Source organism: Pinus tabuliformis, chromosome Q (assembly GCF_031772625.1).
Source record: "Pinus tabuliformis cultivar Carrire ecotype Pingquan chromosome Q, CPIR1, whole genome shotgun sequence".
Lineage (NCBI taxonomy): Eukaryota > Viridiplantae > Streptophyta > Pinopsida > Pinales > Pinaceae > Pinus > Pinus tabuliformis.
Window position 1 is genome coordinate 422082193 of NC_142296.1, and position 14760 is coordinate 422096952.

The 14760-nt window shown below is 42.5% G+C and overlaps 1 protein-coding gene across 1 annotated transcript; it reads right to left on the bottom strand.

Moving 5' to 3' along the window:
* Nucleotides 1-1764: 1764 nt before the first annotated feature.
* LOC149220006 (uncharacterized) lies at nt 1765-2259 on the bottom strand. The gene has a single exon (XM_089386976.1). It carries the CDS (start codon nt 2257-2259, stop codon nt 1765-1767), a length of 495 nt encoding a protein of 164 aa, XP_089243102.1.
* Nucleotides 2260-14760: the final 12501 nt, after the last annotated feature.

Sequence of the window (14760 nt, forward strand, 5' to 3'; positions counted from 1 at the left end):
CTTAAGGGACCTTAAATCCTGCGCTTGGAGGTCAGTTCTTTTTCCCCGAATGGCATATTGGAGGTCAATTATTTTTCATCGAATGGCATCAGCATATTGTGATGCAGAAGTGTTCACCAAGAGAACAGACCAGTCAGGTCTGGGTTTTATCGGACGACATGGAGGAACCTGTGTTCGTGATGGTCAAATTCCATCTGGCGATCTCCCAATTTCAATTCGCTGTTTGAATCCAATCTTTCTTCTGGGCAGGACTCTGCCTGAGACTATCTCAATGGATGGGAAGCTGTTCATTCGGGTTAGGATCTAGATCACTTGGTAACGAATTGACAAGCTCGGTCAGAGAAGGATACAAGGATTGAAAAGCCCAAGACCTTTAAGGTATCGTACTACTATACCCTCATTAAGGTAAGGATCTCTAGGGTAATGCTAGCAGGACGAGATCTTGATTTCATCCTAGCATTCCCTCTTTACGCCATTGGATGTTTGTTTTCTGCTTGAAGTCATCCATAAGATGTACGCTTTAGGATGTCTGACGGATATATAGTCTTTTCAGATATAAACCTCTTACCTTGGAAGAGACTCCACTAGGTTCATAGTCCTGGGAAGAAGAGAAATCAATAGTCCTTGGAAGAGACTCCACCTGTAGCTCTACCGTTTCTATGAAGGAAGAGACTCGACCAATTCCCTAGTTTCTCCTATCTTCGGATTTGCACGTATCTTCGGATCTGCCGAGTTGAGACGGGCTACCAATTGTTTACTTTCTCGTCGGGCTCGCTTCGCTCAACTGAACGAACTGTCAGTCGAGGAAAAGACTCCTGGGATGGTAGTCCTGGAGTTAAATGAATCTTTAATGATTATTTTAATGTTGCTTGCAGCACCATTAGCTGAGGCTGCTCGGATTTTCGGCCTCAAGCCATTCTCTTTCAATAGCAATTCTCAGGTTAAATCTACCCTGCAATTTTCTCTTTCAATAACAATTCTCTTTTTTTTTTTTTGCTTAAGCAAGAGAGGTGCCTTATATTTGTTTAAATCAAACATATTTTACAACATATATATATTTTCACCTAACAGAGTGGAAAAAGTCAAAACAGAAAGAAGTCCTAAAAAATCTATGCCCTTCAACCTCAAAAAGTACATGCGCAACACTTTTGAGAATCGACAAAAACAAGCTTCGGGATTCGTAGGACCCATGAACCCCCCCCGAAAACCCTTGCTAGCAAACACTTAGTATGTCACTTAATCACTGCCGTTCATTCACTTTTTTAATCCGACGAAGGAGAAGCATATCGCTCCATAAAGTAGCCAGAAGTTTAACCCCTCGATCCCACCAAACAACACACCTCATCCCGATCATTGATCTAGCAAGCAAAGATCGGACGGTAGCGCTGACCATCGCACGCCTGAAATGACCGAAGTTTAATGTGCGATGAGGGTGGTTTTCACATCCGTCCCTCATCCACGTGTAAAAAGGTGTATGGAATCGCTGCCCCGACTGCAAAACCGCCTTCAGCTTGAAAGCGGTGCGATCACACCGAAGCCACTCGAGAGGTGGTTTTAACTCCCAACCCTGGAAAAAAAGGGAGATGAAGCTGCCAGAATAGGGCCATCGGTCAATCTTCTCTGCCTTTCTCCTGACAGTGAGAACCGGTTGCCCTCCTTTGGGGATTTTCGTTGTTGCGCCCACCGTCTTTGCTGAGACCGCCTCTGGTGTGCTAACTTCCCTAGACCTTTCTGACCAAAAGTGAAAATTCTGGAACGATCTACTCATTGCCTATCATTTTCCTTAGTGTTGTTCTGATATACTTGTCTGTCTTCTTCTGCTTGGTGATGGCAAAGTTCTTTTAGGTCGTTCTGTGGCATTGCCAGCCAACTCGTCGAAACTCTGCTATCTTTGCATGTCACCCCTTGGTTGGCTAGAATGTCAGCCAATTTGTTAGCCTTTCTACGCACATGGAAGAATTTAAGTGTGCGTAGTCCCTGTAGATGATCCTGAATTTTATGGAGCACCCTTAGTAACCTCCAGTGTTTTGTAGCTTTTTCCGGCCCTGATCCGTGACTAATTTTCTTGGCCGCGTTGATGACTAGCTCTGAGTCCGCTTCTATTATCACATTTTGGCAATTGTCCTGTTTCAGAAGTTCTAAGCACTGCTCCAATGCCATTAGTTCCGCCATGTTGTTGGTGGCTTTTCCTAAATGACAATGGAAAAGGGAGATGATGCTTCCATGTTCATTTCGAAGAACTCCTCCAAAGCCAGCCATTCCCGGGTTATCTTTTGATGCTCCATCGATGTTATATTTCAGAAAACCTTCCGGGGGGGATTCCAAAATTCTTTGGCCTTTTCCTTCATGCTTATTTTCCTATCCAGTTCTTGTGGAATGAGCCCCTGCAAGTTTAACTGCTTGAGTATTCTCACTTCTGTTTCGGAGGGAGGATTCTTGGGGAGATCCCTAACTGTTGTGCCTACTGTCTCTTTTAACTGTTTCAAGATCTGCTCCAGTAGGTGAAGAGAGGTGTTCTTCTCTTCTTTGAAGATTCTTTTGTTCCTTTCTTTCCACACATTCCATATTATGAAACTTGGCAAGAGAGCCCAGGCAGTGTTAAGAACTTCATTATCCGAACCATAATTTCTCCAATTGTTTAGGGTGTTAGTGATACTATCTTTGTCTCTGTCGGACTGATTGAAGATGTTGGCAAAGAAATCCCATAACCTGGAGGTGAAAATGCAACTATTGAGAAGATGTTCCATTGTCTCCTCTTGTGCTCCACAGAGTTGGCATCTGGAGGGCCCCAGAATACCCCTCTTTCTAATATTGTCCCAGGTTAGTATTTTCCTATGGTGAACCAACCACATAAAGAGTTTGATCTTTGTCCAGCTTTTGCTTCTCCACAGTTTCTGCCAAATTCTGATCGAGCCTTGGGAGTCCAGTCCTAGGAGAATATCTTTTGCTTCCTTGATATTGAAGTTGCCCTCTTTGTTGTTACCCCATCTTAGTTGATCCTGCCCTTCTGTGACAAGAATCATCCTCTGATCCATCATCCTTTTTAGGGTCTCTGCTCTGCTGTTAAGGGTGCTGTCCTCTCTGCCATCTATCTTCTTCCATGTTCTCCATTTACCTGTATTGTGAGCATTATCCCAAAAGTCTTTTACCTTTACTAAACCTTGGTTGTCTGTCTCTTGTTTGAGGCCCAAAAATTCTTCTTTCAAGAGAATTGGTTCTTGTTGCCATTTATCCTCCCAGAATAGTGCCTGATCTCCATCTCTGATTTCCCAGAAACTGTTTTTTGAACCACCTCTCTGTTCTCCCAGGCCTTATTCCATATGGGAGAGCCCTTCATATTCCCTGACATTCTTATTAGCTCAGAATAATGCCAGGAGCTAGCATATTTTTCCTTCCAAATGCTTGCCCATTGAGCCTTGGGATCCTTAACCCACCGCCACCAAAGCTTGGCCCCAAGAGCCTTATTGAGAATCTCTAGATCATCCAATCCTAGACCTCCTTGGTTCTTAGGTTTACAAATCTTTTCCCATGACACTAAAGCCCATTTTTTCCTTGTTTCCTCCTTGCCCCAAAGAAAGTCTCTTTGAATAGTACTAAATTGCTGTAAGACTCCTTTTGGCACTGGGAGAACTGATAGCATAAAGATTGGGATAGCTTGGAGCACAGCCTTTGTAAGGACCAGTCTACTAGCCAGATTTAAAGACCTGAATGTCCATTTTTTGACCTTATCTTGCATCTTGATTATTAGTGGTTCCCATATGCTCTTATGTAAAGGTTTGGCCGTTAGAGGAACTCCCAAATACTTAGAGGGGAGGGACTCTCTTTGAAAGCCAAGAATTCTAGAAACATTTCTCTGAATGGCAATGTGGGTATTAAAGAATTTTTTTTTTGATTTGGTAAGATTGACCTCCATACCTGTAGCCAAAGCAAAGTCATTCAAAATTTGTTTGTAAGCCAACACTTCCTTGACTGTGGGAATTCCCTGTAACATGGTATCATCTACAAACTGTTGATGGGTTAGGACTTGACCATTCTCCAATAATTGGAGTCCTCGAATTTTGTCGGTTGCCTTGGCATGCTTAATGGACTGCCCCAGCCCTTCCATCATGAGGATGAAAATAAAAGGAGAGAGTGGATCCCCCTGTCTGAGTCCTCTAGAAGGAAGAAAAATTTCAGAGGGAGAGCCATTAACTAAAATTGAAAAGCTGGAGGAAGTCACTAGGGCCATGACCCATCTGATCCAATTATGATCAAAACCATACGCGCTGAGCACTTTCTTGATATATGTCTAGTTTACTTTATCATAAGCTTTGGATATGTCCAATTGCATTATCATACCTGCTTTCCTTTTGCTGGTTAACGAGTGAACAACTTCGTGAGCTTGAATGATGTTATCTAGAATTTGTCTGCCTTCCACGTACCCAGATTGTTCCCCCGAAACCAGCGTAGGTAGCAAAGGTTTGAGTCTGTTGGCCACTACCTTGGAAATTATCTTGTATACTACATTGCATAAGGCTATGGGCCTGTATCTTTCTGGCGTTTGAGCATTATCCTGCTTTGGAATTAAGGCAATGAAGGAGGTGTTGAGAGCTTTCAAAATAGTTCTATTCAGCCTGGAATCTTCCACTACCCTCACAATGTCCTTTTTGACAATGTTCCAACAGACTTTGAAGAAATCCACATTGAAACCATCCAGACCTGGAGCTTTACCATTTTGCATTTCCTTAAGTACCTCACTGACCTCCCTTTCTGTTACCGGTCTGTTTAGATTACTGTTGTCCTCTCTGGAAACCAACTTGGGGATGTGTTTAGTGAAGTCTTTGATGAAAGGTTCCCTTACTAAGGAGTTTTCCTGGGCAATACCTCGGAAGTGTCTCACTAACACAGCTTCTATATCCACATGGGATTGGTGATTCTGCCCGTCCTCGTCCTTGATCGAAGATATCCTGTTATGAGTCCTATTGGCTATTGTGGATCTGTGGAAAAATCTAGTGTTGCGCTCTCCTTCCTTTAGCCATTGAACTCTAGATTTTTGTTTCCAAAAAATTTCCTCTTGTTTACACAACTTTTCCCATTCTTGATGATGCTTCTCTACCTGATCATTTTTTTCCTTATCAAATCCTTCCTTGATCAAAGCTTGGTTGAGCTTCAGGATTTTGTTTTCAACCGCTTTCTTTCCTGCAAAAATATTTCCAAATTCATTCTTGTTCCAGTCTTTAAGCCTCATCTTAATGTGCTTTAATCTTTTGTGCAGCATGAACATTGTAGATCCCTGAATCTGCAAGTCTTCCGTCCACCATTTTTCAATGTTACTGCTAAAATCTGGGTGTGAGAGCCAGATATTTTCAAATCTGAAAGGTCGGTTTCTTGGGGTACCTATGCCTTTGATCTCCATTTGAACTGGCCAGTGATCTGAGCCTCCAAAAGGTAGAATTTCTGCCATTATTTCCTTGTCTAAAAGCATGAGATCCTCAGAGATCATGAATCTATCTAACTTGGAGGCAACCTGGGAGTCCCCTCCTCTTTTATTATTCCATGTGCAGAAGCCATTGTTTGTTTCAATGTCGACAAGCTTCATGTCCTCTGAAAAGATTTGGAAGGTTGAGGAATCTTTATTTAGAGCTCTAGTGCCCCCCTTTTTCTCCGAGAGAGATCTGATCATATTGAAGTCTCCTCCTATGACCCAGGGTAACCCTTGGTGCCTGGCCCAGAGATCCACCAAGGAGTCTAAAAACCGGATTTTGTCATCTAACCTTTGGGGGCCATAAACATTCGTTACTAGGTAAGTGTCCCTGTCTCCTACAGGCTGTATGACCACTGATAAATAATTCCTTGTTGCCTCCGCATCAATTATTCCAATCTTTTGGGGATTCCAGAGAGTGAGGATACCCCCTGCTGTGTTTTCAGCTTTAACTTCTAGAAACTCAAATCTGTTGAGCCATTTACTATGTATTTGTCTCAACTTTTGAATAGAGCATTTCGTTTCTTGGACAAAAATTATATCCGGGGCTGCTTGCTGCATTTTGTTATTCAACAATCTCTATTTTCTCTTACTGCCTAGACCTCTAATATTCCAAGTTGTGAACTTCATGATTAAAGATTGGTAAAGGAGTAACTGGTTAGATCTTTCATCTTACCTGAGTCTACCATGAGCTTTCCACATTCCATCAGTAGCTCGTTCTGCTTTTTCCTGCCTCTTTTTTTTCCTGGATTTCTCAGTGCTAGCCCTGGAGTCGTTTTGACTGCTTTCCCCCCTTCATTCCTCTGTCTTTCAGTGTTGCTTCCTTCCTCCAAACCCTTGGCCTGAGTTTGCCATAGGAATAACTGCTGTATTCTATTGATCTTTTCTTGTGGTAGCGATTCTACCCCGCCCGAAGTTCCCTGATTCAAGAACCCTTCTAGATCTAGGTTTTCTCTGTCCAGAATCTCCTGTAGTTCATTGTCTTCCGTTTCCATCTCACTCTGGTTCATTTCCTGATCCATTTCCAGTTCTGAATCACTCATCATGTTTCCTTCCATTCTTCATTTTCCTGTGCGTGGTCATTTTCTGCTCCCTTATCCTTCTTTTCATTACCTTCCTTCATTACTTGATCTTCTACTGCTATTTCTTCATCCTCTTCAAGAACCTGGAACTGATTCTGACTAGCCTTTTGTCCTCCCGCTTGGTGTTGTTTTGGCCCTTTTTTACCGCTTTTTCCTTTAGGAACTACTTTGTGAAAACTGTCTGCATCTTTCGTTGTGTTAGTATTTCCTTTGATTTCTGCTTTAGTGAGAGGGAAGTCTCTTAGAAGGTGCCCGTGTTCATGGCATCTATGGCATCTAAATGGAATATGCTCGTAGTCTACTGTCTGCACCCATTCCTCGTCGTAAACCTCCAAGATGACTTCATCCAGGAGAGCTCCAGATAGATCCATCTCCACACAGATCCTTGCAAAGGATGTATATTTTCCCCTCCTTGTGGCTTCAACAACTTTGACGAACCTTCCTAATTTATTGCCTATGGCAGCTAGCGATTCTATTTGCCAATAATCAAGAGGTAGAGAATAGAGTCTTACCCAAACCGGGACTGAAGTGAAAGTTTCCCTCTCCGGAACGAAATTCATCATCCATGGCCTCATGTAGAGTCCTGCTGCTGCATAAAAGTAGGGCCCACCTTCGAACACTCTATCTTTATCCTCAATATTGGTGAACACTACAGTGAAGAAACCCTTGGACCCTAGGTGAAGATCAATGCTTCCTTTAGGCTTCCAGTGGTATCTGATCCAAGTTTGCAACGCTTTTTCAGTGGGCCATAACCCCATGAATTTGCATATGATTGCGTAAGTCTGCATGTGCTCCCTGTGCGCCTGCAGCGCTGGATTATTTAATACCACTCTAGGAGTGATTTCAGCCTTGGGTTTGCACGGTCCCTTCTGTTTTTTGTCTTTTGTTCCCTGTTTTTTGTCAGTTTCCTCTTTGTCTTTTGTGCTTTCCTTCTCCTTCGAAATGGAACCATCTGTTTCCTCTTCCCTGTTTCTCCTTCCTTCCTCATCATTACCTCTGCCTCTATCCGGGGGCTTCTTGTGTTTGTTGACCACCGCCTCCTTGAAGGAAGGAGTAGATTTCCCTCCTCTGTGCCCATCCATGGGGAGAATCCCTCAGAGAACCAAAACCCTGGTCACTTCCGCTGCGCTCCTGTTCCCGCATTTCTTTCAATAACAATTCTCAAGTTAAATTTACTCCTGCAATTAGTTATCGACTAACAATTAGTTATCCGTTAGTTGAGGAAAAGACTTCTGACATGGCAGTCCTGGAGCTGAATGAATTTTTTTCAGATCAATGTTCTGATGAACTTCTTCATACGACCTTTCCTTCTCTAAAATAAAATTGAATGGTTCTCAACCAGAAGTGGAGAAATATGTTCTGCACTTGAACCGTTAGGTCACAGCCCTGGAATTCTCTATGTGAGATGGTGGTTCACATGCACATGGCCAACACATGCAAATAGCCATGATCCGAATTGGATCCTTAAACACTCTCTAAGTTTTCATGACTATTTCAAATTATGTCAAGCTTCAAAATCTTATGGATATCGAGCTTATCAAAAATAACCTCTGAACAATGGCAATTTGTGGTCAGCATGGAACAACGAGGACCCTTGGTCAAAGCGCGCAGACCATTGGCCCATGGTGACCGCGCACTAGCACAAATTGACAAATGGGAGGTCAAATCCAAAAATAGAGGTAGTTTCTGATACGCGATTAGCGCTAAAGTGCTAATCACGTATCACAGGGCATCCCCCTCAGTGAAGGAAAGCCCCCAAGTGCTCGGTCACAAGGAAAAGCATAAAACCGTACAAAAATTGCCGATTTCGTCAGAAGGCGGGTCCCGCGCTAAAACCAACAGGATATCAGAAGGGCTTCAAGCGGTAAGCGGGTTCGACCGAGTCCCACCCGATGCCATACACTGGGTGACACACGTCTAGTGGATGAGAGAGAAAACCGCTCACATCGGATGGGTAAAGGTCATGCTACTTACCTGCCTGATATGGACAGAGACTGTAGGATCTGGAGGCTCTAGATCAATGGCGGAGAAATGATCCGATGGATGACCGGATTCGATGGGGAAATAGGCTGAGTCATATAAGATTTGAGGTCCGACATGACCACTGAGCTGGTAGAGGAATTAGTTTCGCGGGCAATCTTGGAGCAATGGAAATAACAACCGTTCAAAGAGAACTGACACTCAGTTCGTGAGGAAACAAGTGGCCACCTCTCTGTGAAGCGTTACACAGTGATGATGACGCAGAGCAGGGGAATTCTAGTGGGTAGAGGCAGGAGATCCAGAGAGCCGGGAAGCAGAAACGAACAGTCAGGGAGCAGATTGGCTTTAAGCCACGAACAGACAAAGAGTAAAGGGAGGCAGAGAAAGAGAAGCAGAAAGCCGAGAGGTAAGAAAGAAGTGAATTGCAGAGAACAGAGAAGCCGAGCTGACCTGCAGAGTAAAGGCAACATCGAGCAGACAGAGACAGAGAGAGTTCGAGAGTTTGTGAACTCCAGAGAAGGCTTGAGAGGTTCAAGCAACTCTTCTGTGTATACCTGTCAGGTATTGAGTACCAAATTGGACTCATACCATTGAGACCAGTTGAGGTCGAGATTCAGTAAGGGGAGTCTGTGTACTCTAGAGACTTGGGGAATCCAAGTACAATCCTACTGATCATCATCTATTAAGTGAGACTCAAATTGAGCTCCTTATTGTAAAAACTCTACTTTAAGACACAATAGAAAGGCCACCATTGAAGGCTGGACTAGGAGACGTAGCCCAGGAGGATTGGGTGAACTCCTTATTAAATTTGTTGTGTTTATGTGTTTGCTTACTGTGTTCTCTTACTATTTCAGTGTCTGTGTATTTCACAATCTTATCGATCCGTTGCATAAAATAACATAGGCACACCCCAACACTTGAGTCTGTAATACCTTCATTATTTCTCTGAGGTCATCTACGGGTGATTTTAGATCAAGTGGTATCAGAGCTCTAGGTTGTTAAGGTTAGACAAGCTTGTGTTGGATTTTGTTGTTGAATGCTAACTAGATCAAAGCTTAAATTAGGAGAAGGAGAGTTGGTTGAAACTAACCCGGAAATTGGAAGAGTCTATCCTCAGAAGAAAATGTCAGAAGAAAGTCCCTTGGGACTAGACCCCCAATTTATAGATAGTTTCTTGGCCATGAGGTCCATGGTAGAGGAAATGTATAGGGACTTTAGGAAACATAAAGATGAAGATTCATCAGGCTCCAAACAAGATAAAGGAGAAGAAGAGTCTCTCCTCCATGACCACTCAAAAGGCAAAGGGAAAGAAGAAAACTTTCTCACACCTCCTAATAGCCCTAAACATAAAAAGAAGACATCTTTGATTAAATTAGATGTTAAATTTGATTTACCAATATACGATGGAGAGTTGAATGCAGAGAAGTTGGATAATTGGATCATACAAATTGATGTTTATTGCAGAGTGCAGAGTATTGACTCAGACAAGAGTAAGATTCAACTGGCCAACCTATGCCTCGGAGGCACTACCTTGGTATGGTGGGAAGGCAGGACACAAGCTGACATGAAGAAACATGGTAAGATTCTTTTTGTCTAGAGTGAATTTGTTTCTACAATAAAAAAGCAATTCTATCCACTAGCTTACATGCAGCAAGCCATGATGAGCTGGCAAAATCTTCGCCAATTGAAAGGGAAAAGTGTACAAGGTTACACCCAAGAATTTAGGAAAAGAGCTTTGATTCTAGGAATTTCTTTAGACTCACCTGAGACTCTGTTGAAATACATAGGTGGTCTACACAGCTACATGAGGCACACTATCCTCATGTTTAATCCCACTAGTATAGATGAGGTATCTGTTCAAGCTACGCATCTAGAAGCTAGAGGAAAGAATGGGAACCCAGAAGTTGGGGGATCATCCAAGCCCATTGCAAGCAAGAATAAGGAGAAAATAAAACAGAAATGGAAAGAGAGGAAGGCCAACACTGCACATAAAAGCAAGTCTTCATGCACTCACTGTAAGAAGGATGGGCATGATGATGAGCACTGTTGGATCCTGCATCCGGAGCTGAGACCTAAGAAGTTCGAGGGCAAGAAGAAGAAGACTGTTGTAGCTATTCAGAAAGATTTGGGGTCAGACTCAGGAGATGAAACAACCATTACAGCCATAGGTATAAAATGTTGTCCATTTTAGAGAATGCAAAAATCAAGAAGCAGGTGCAGGAGTTGCTCGAGAAGGGGTTCATCAAACCTAGCACATCACCATGTGGGTCTCCAATCATTTTGGTGAAAAAGAAAGATGGCTCATGGAGAATGTGAATTGATTACCAAACACTGAATAAGATAACAATAAAAAATCGTTATCCCCTTCCTTGCATAGATGACCTATTAGATCAGTTAAAGGAAGTTTTTTATTTTTCTAAATTAGACTTGCATAGTGGATATCATCAGGTCAGAGTTGTAGAACAAGATGCATGGAAGACTGCTTTCAAAACAAAGCAGGGATTGTATGAGTGGCTGGTTATGCCTTTTGGCTTAACTAATACTCCTGCTACTTTCATGAGAATAATGAATGATGTACTCAGACCTTTTTTGGGTGATTTTGTTATTGTATATCTGGATGAAATTCTTATATTTAGCAAAACGTGGGAAGAACATTTAAATCATGTTAAGTAGACACTAGATGTTTTGAAAAGAGAAAAACTTTATGTTAAACTCTCAAAATGTGAATTTGGCAAAATATCTTTGAATTATTTGGGACATATAGTAGGGGGTGGTGAATTGAAGATAGATCCCTCTAAGGTGGCAGTCATTGTAAACTGGCCTAAACCCAAATCTGCTACAGAAGTTAGAAGCTTTTTAGGAGCAGCACAATGTTGGAGAAAGTTCATTTCTAACTTTTCCTTAATTGCGGCTCCCTTACATGCTTTAACATGATTGAACAAGGTGTTTCAGTGGGGAGGAAAACAACAGAAAGCCTTCGACACCTTGAAAGAAAATATTAGTACAACACCAGTACTAGCACTGCCCGATCTTCAAAGACCATTTGAGATCCAAACGGATGCCAGTGACTATGCCATGGGAGCAGTATTGATACAACATGGTAAACCCATATGTTATCATTTTGAGACATTTAATTCTGCAGTAGTTAACTATCCCACATATGATAAAGAATTATATGCATTAGTACAGAGTGTGAAAAAGTGGAGACATTACTTAATGGGCAAAGAGACAGTTATACATACTGATCATCAACCACTCCAATATCTACACTCCCAAACTAAGTTGCAGCAATCAAGACACTATAGATGGATGGGTTTTCTACAACAGTTTCATTTAGTCATCAGATATAAAAAGGGCATACACAATAAAGTTGCAGATATGTTATCTAGACCAATTATAAATGCATCTACTATACTTAAGCATAACTCAGTATTGCATGAGAGCTACATTGAACAATATGCTCAAGATATAGATTTTAAAGATGTATATGCAACTTTAAGTCAAGGAAAACGAGTAGAAGAATTGGATTATCACATTAAGGACCAACTCTTGCATCATTGTGGGAAGCTATGCATTCCACAAACTGAAAGAGTAAAGATAATTCGAGAAGCACACACTTCTCTAATATTAGGTCACTTTGGGGTAAGTAAAATGGTTGCACAGCTGCAAAGATTTTGTTATTGGCCAAAAATGAATGAGACAATTTCTAGATATGTAAGAGGGTGTACCATGTGTGCTAAAAGCAAGCCCAACAATAGAAAACTAGGCTTGTACACTCCACTACCAGTTCCTTCTCATCCTTGGGAAAGTGTTTCCATGGACTTTGTTGGAGGACTACCTAAATCTAGGAAAGGTCATGACTATTTATATGTTGTTGTGGATAGGTTCAGCAAAATGTGTATTTTGATACCTTGTAATAAATAGATTACAGCTGAACAAACTGCAAAGTTGTTCTTTCAACATGTATGGGTTCATTTTGGATTACCCACTTCCATTGTATCTGATTGAGACACCCAATTTGTTGGGAAGTTTTGGTCGAGTCTGTGGGAACTGATGGACACCAAACTGAAGAAAAGCATAACCTTTCATCCACAGATAGATGGCCAGACAGAAGTGGTCAATAGGACAATGATCCAGTTGCTCAGAGGCTATTGCAGCAAGCATCCCAAACTTTGGGATGAACATTTGTGTTATGTGCAACATGCTTACAACCGAGCAAAACATTCTTCTACACAGAGATCTCCTTTTGAGACCTGTTTTGGTTTCACACCAAGGTTTCCCTTGGATTTTGTCTTTGCTAAAGACATAGCAGTTGATGGACACAGTGATGTGGACAAGGAAACCAAGTTCATTAAACAAATCCAAGAGATTCACCAGGCGGTACAGGAACAACTGGAAAAGAGCCAAGCCAAATACAAGGCAAGGCATGACAAGCATCAGATGGAGCATAGTTTCCAAGTTGGTGATCAAGTCTGGCTGTATATCAGCAAAGACAAAATGCAAAGTGAAGGTAAAAAGCTAAAGCCAATAAGGTATGGACCTTCCAAGATACTTGGGAAAACTGGTGAGAATGCTTTCCACCTTGATTTACCAGCTTACATGCACATCTACTCAGTTGTTAATGCAGACAACTTGAGACTATTCGAACCTTCATTAATTGAAGATCCCGAAGAGCAGAGTCAATTGCCTTCTGTTGATGATCTGTTACCTGAATATCTCAATGAATTGCAGGAAGATATGGTTCTGGACAGAAAGGTAAGGACGACGCGCAGGGGAGATGTTGAGTACCTCAGGATTGGACTCCAGGGTTCAAAGCCAAGCAGTGCAAAGTGGATAGAGATTGGACAAGTGAGACAGCTATACCCTCACTTAGTCGATGCTTGAATACCAACTTTTGGTGGTCCAAAAGCTTTTTCAGTGGGAAGGCCGTGATCTGAATTGGATCCTTAAACATTCTCTAAGTTTTCATGACTGTTTCAAATTATGTCAAGCTTCAAAATCTTATGGATATCGAGCTTATCAGAAATAACCTCTGAACAATGGCAATTTGTGGTCAGCACGGAACAACGAGGACCCTCAGTCAAAGTGCGCAAACCGTTGGCCCATGGTGACTGCGCACTAGCAAAAATTGACAAACGGGAGGTCAAATCCAAAAACAGAGGCAGTTTCTGATACACGATTAGCGCTTTAAGGAAAGCCCCCAAGCGCTCGGTCATGAGGAAAATCATAAAACCGTATGGAAATTGCCAATTCCATTGGAAGGTGGGTCTTGCGCTAAAACTGGCAGGATATCGGAAGGGCTTCAAGTGGTAAGCGGGTTCGACCGAGTCCTACCTAATGCCATACACTGGGTGACACGCGTCCAGTGGATGAGAGAGAAAACCACTCACATCGGGCGGGTAAAGGTCATGCTACTTACCCACGCGATATGGATGGAGACCGTAGGATCTGGAGGCTCCAGATCAACGGCGGAGAAATGATCCGATGGATGACCAGATTCGACGAGGAAATAGGCTGAGTCATATAAGATTTGAGGTCCGGCATGACCGCTGAGCTGGAAAAGGAATAAGTTTCGTGGGCAATCTTGGAGCAACGGAAATAACGGCTGTTCAAAGAGAACTAACACTCAGTTCGTGAGGAAACAAGTGGCCACCTCTCTGTGAAGCGTTACAGTGATGATGATGCAGAGTAGGGGAATTCCAGCGGGCAGAGGCAAGAGATCCAGAGAGCCGGGAAGCGGAAACGAACAGTCAGGGAGCAGATTGGCTTTAAGCCACGAACAGACAAAGAGTAAAGGGAGGCAAAGAAAGAGAAGTAGAAAGTCGAGAGGCAAGAAAGAAGTGAATTGCAGAGAACAGAGAAGCCAAGCTGACTTGCAGAGCAAAGGCAACATCGAGCAGACAGAGACAAAGAGAGTCCAAGAGTTTGTGAACTCCAGAGAAGGCTTGAGAGGTTCAAGCAACTCTTCTGTGTATACCTGTCAGGTATTGAGTACCAAATTGGACTCATACCACTGAGACCAGTTGAGGTCGAGATTCAGTAAGGGGAGTCTGTGTACTCTAGAGACTTGGGGAATCCAAGTACAATCCTATTGATCATCATCTGTTAAGTGAGACTCAAATTGAGCTCCTTATTGTAAAAACTCTGCTTTAAGACACAATAGAAAGGCCACCACTGAAGGCTGGACTAGGAGACGTAGCCCAGGAGGATTGGGTGAACTCCTTATTAAATTTTTTG

What these genes read in the sequence shown, in the direction of transcription:
- LOC149220006 (XM_089386976.1), bottom strand. Translation starts at nt 2,259, where the DNA reads ATGGCTGGCTTTGGAGGAGTTCTTCGAAATGAACATGGAAGCATCATC.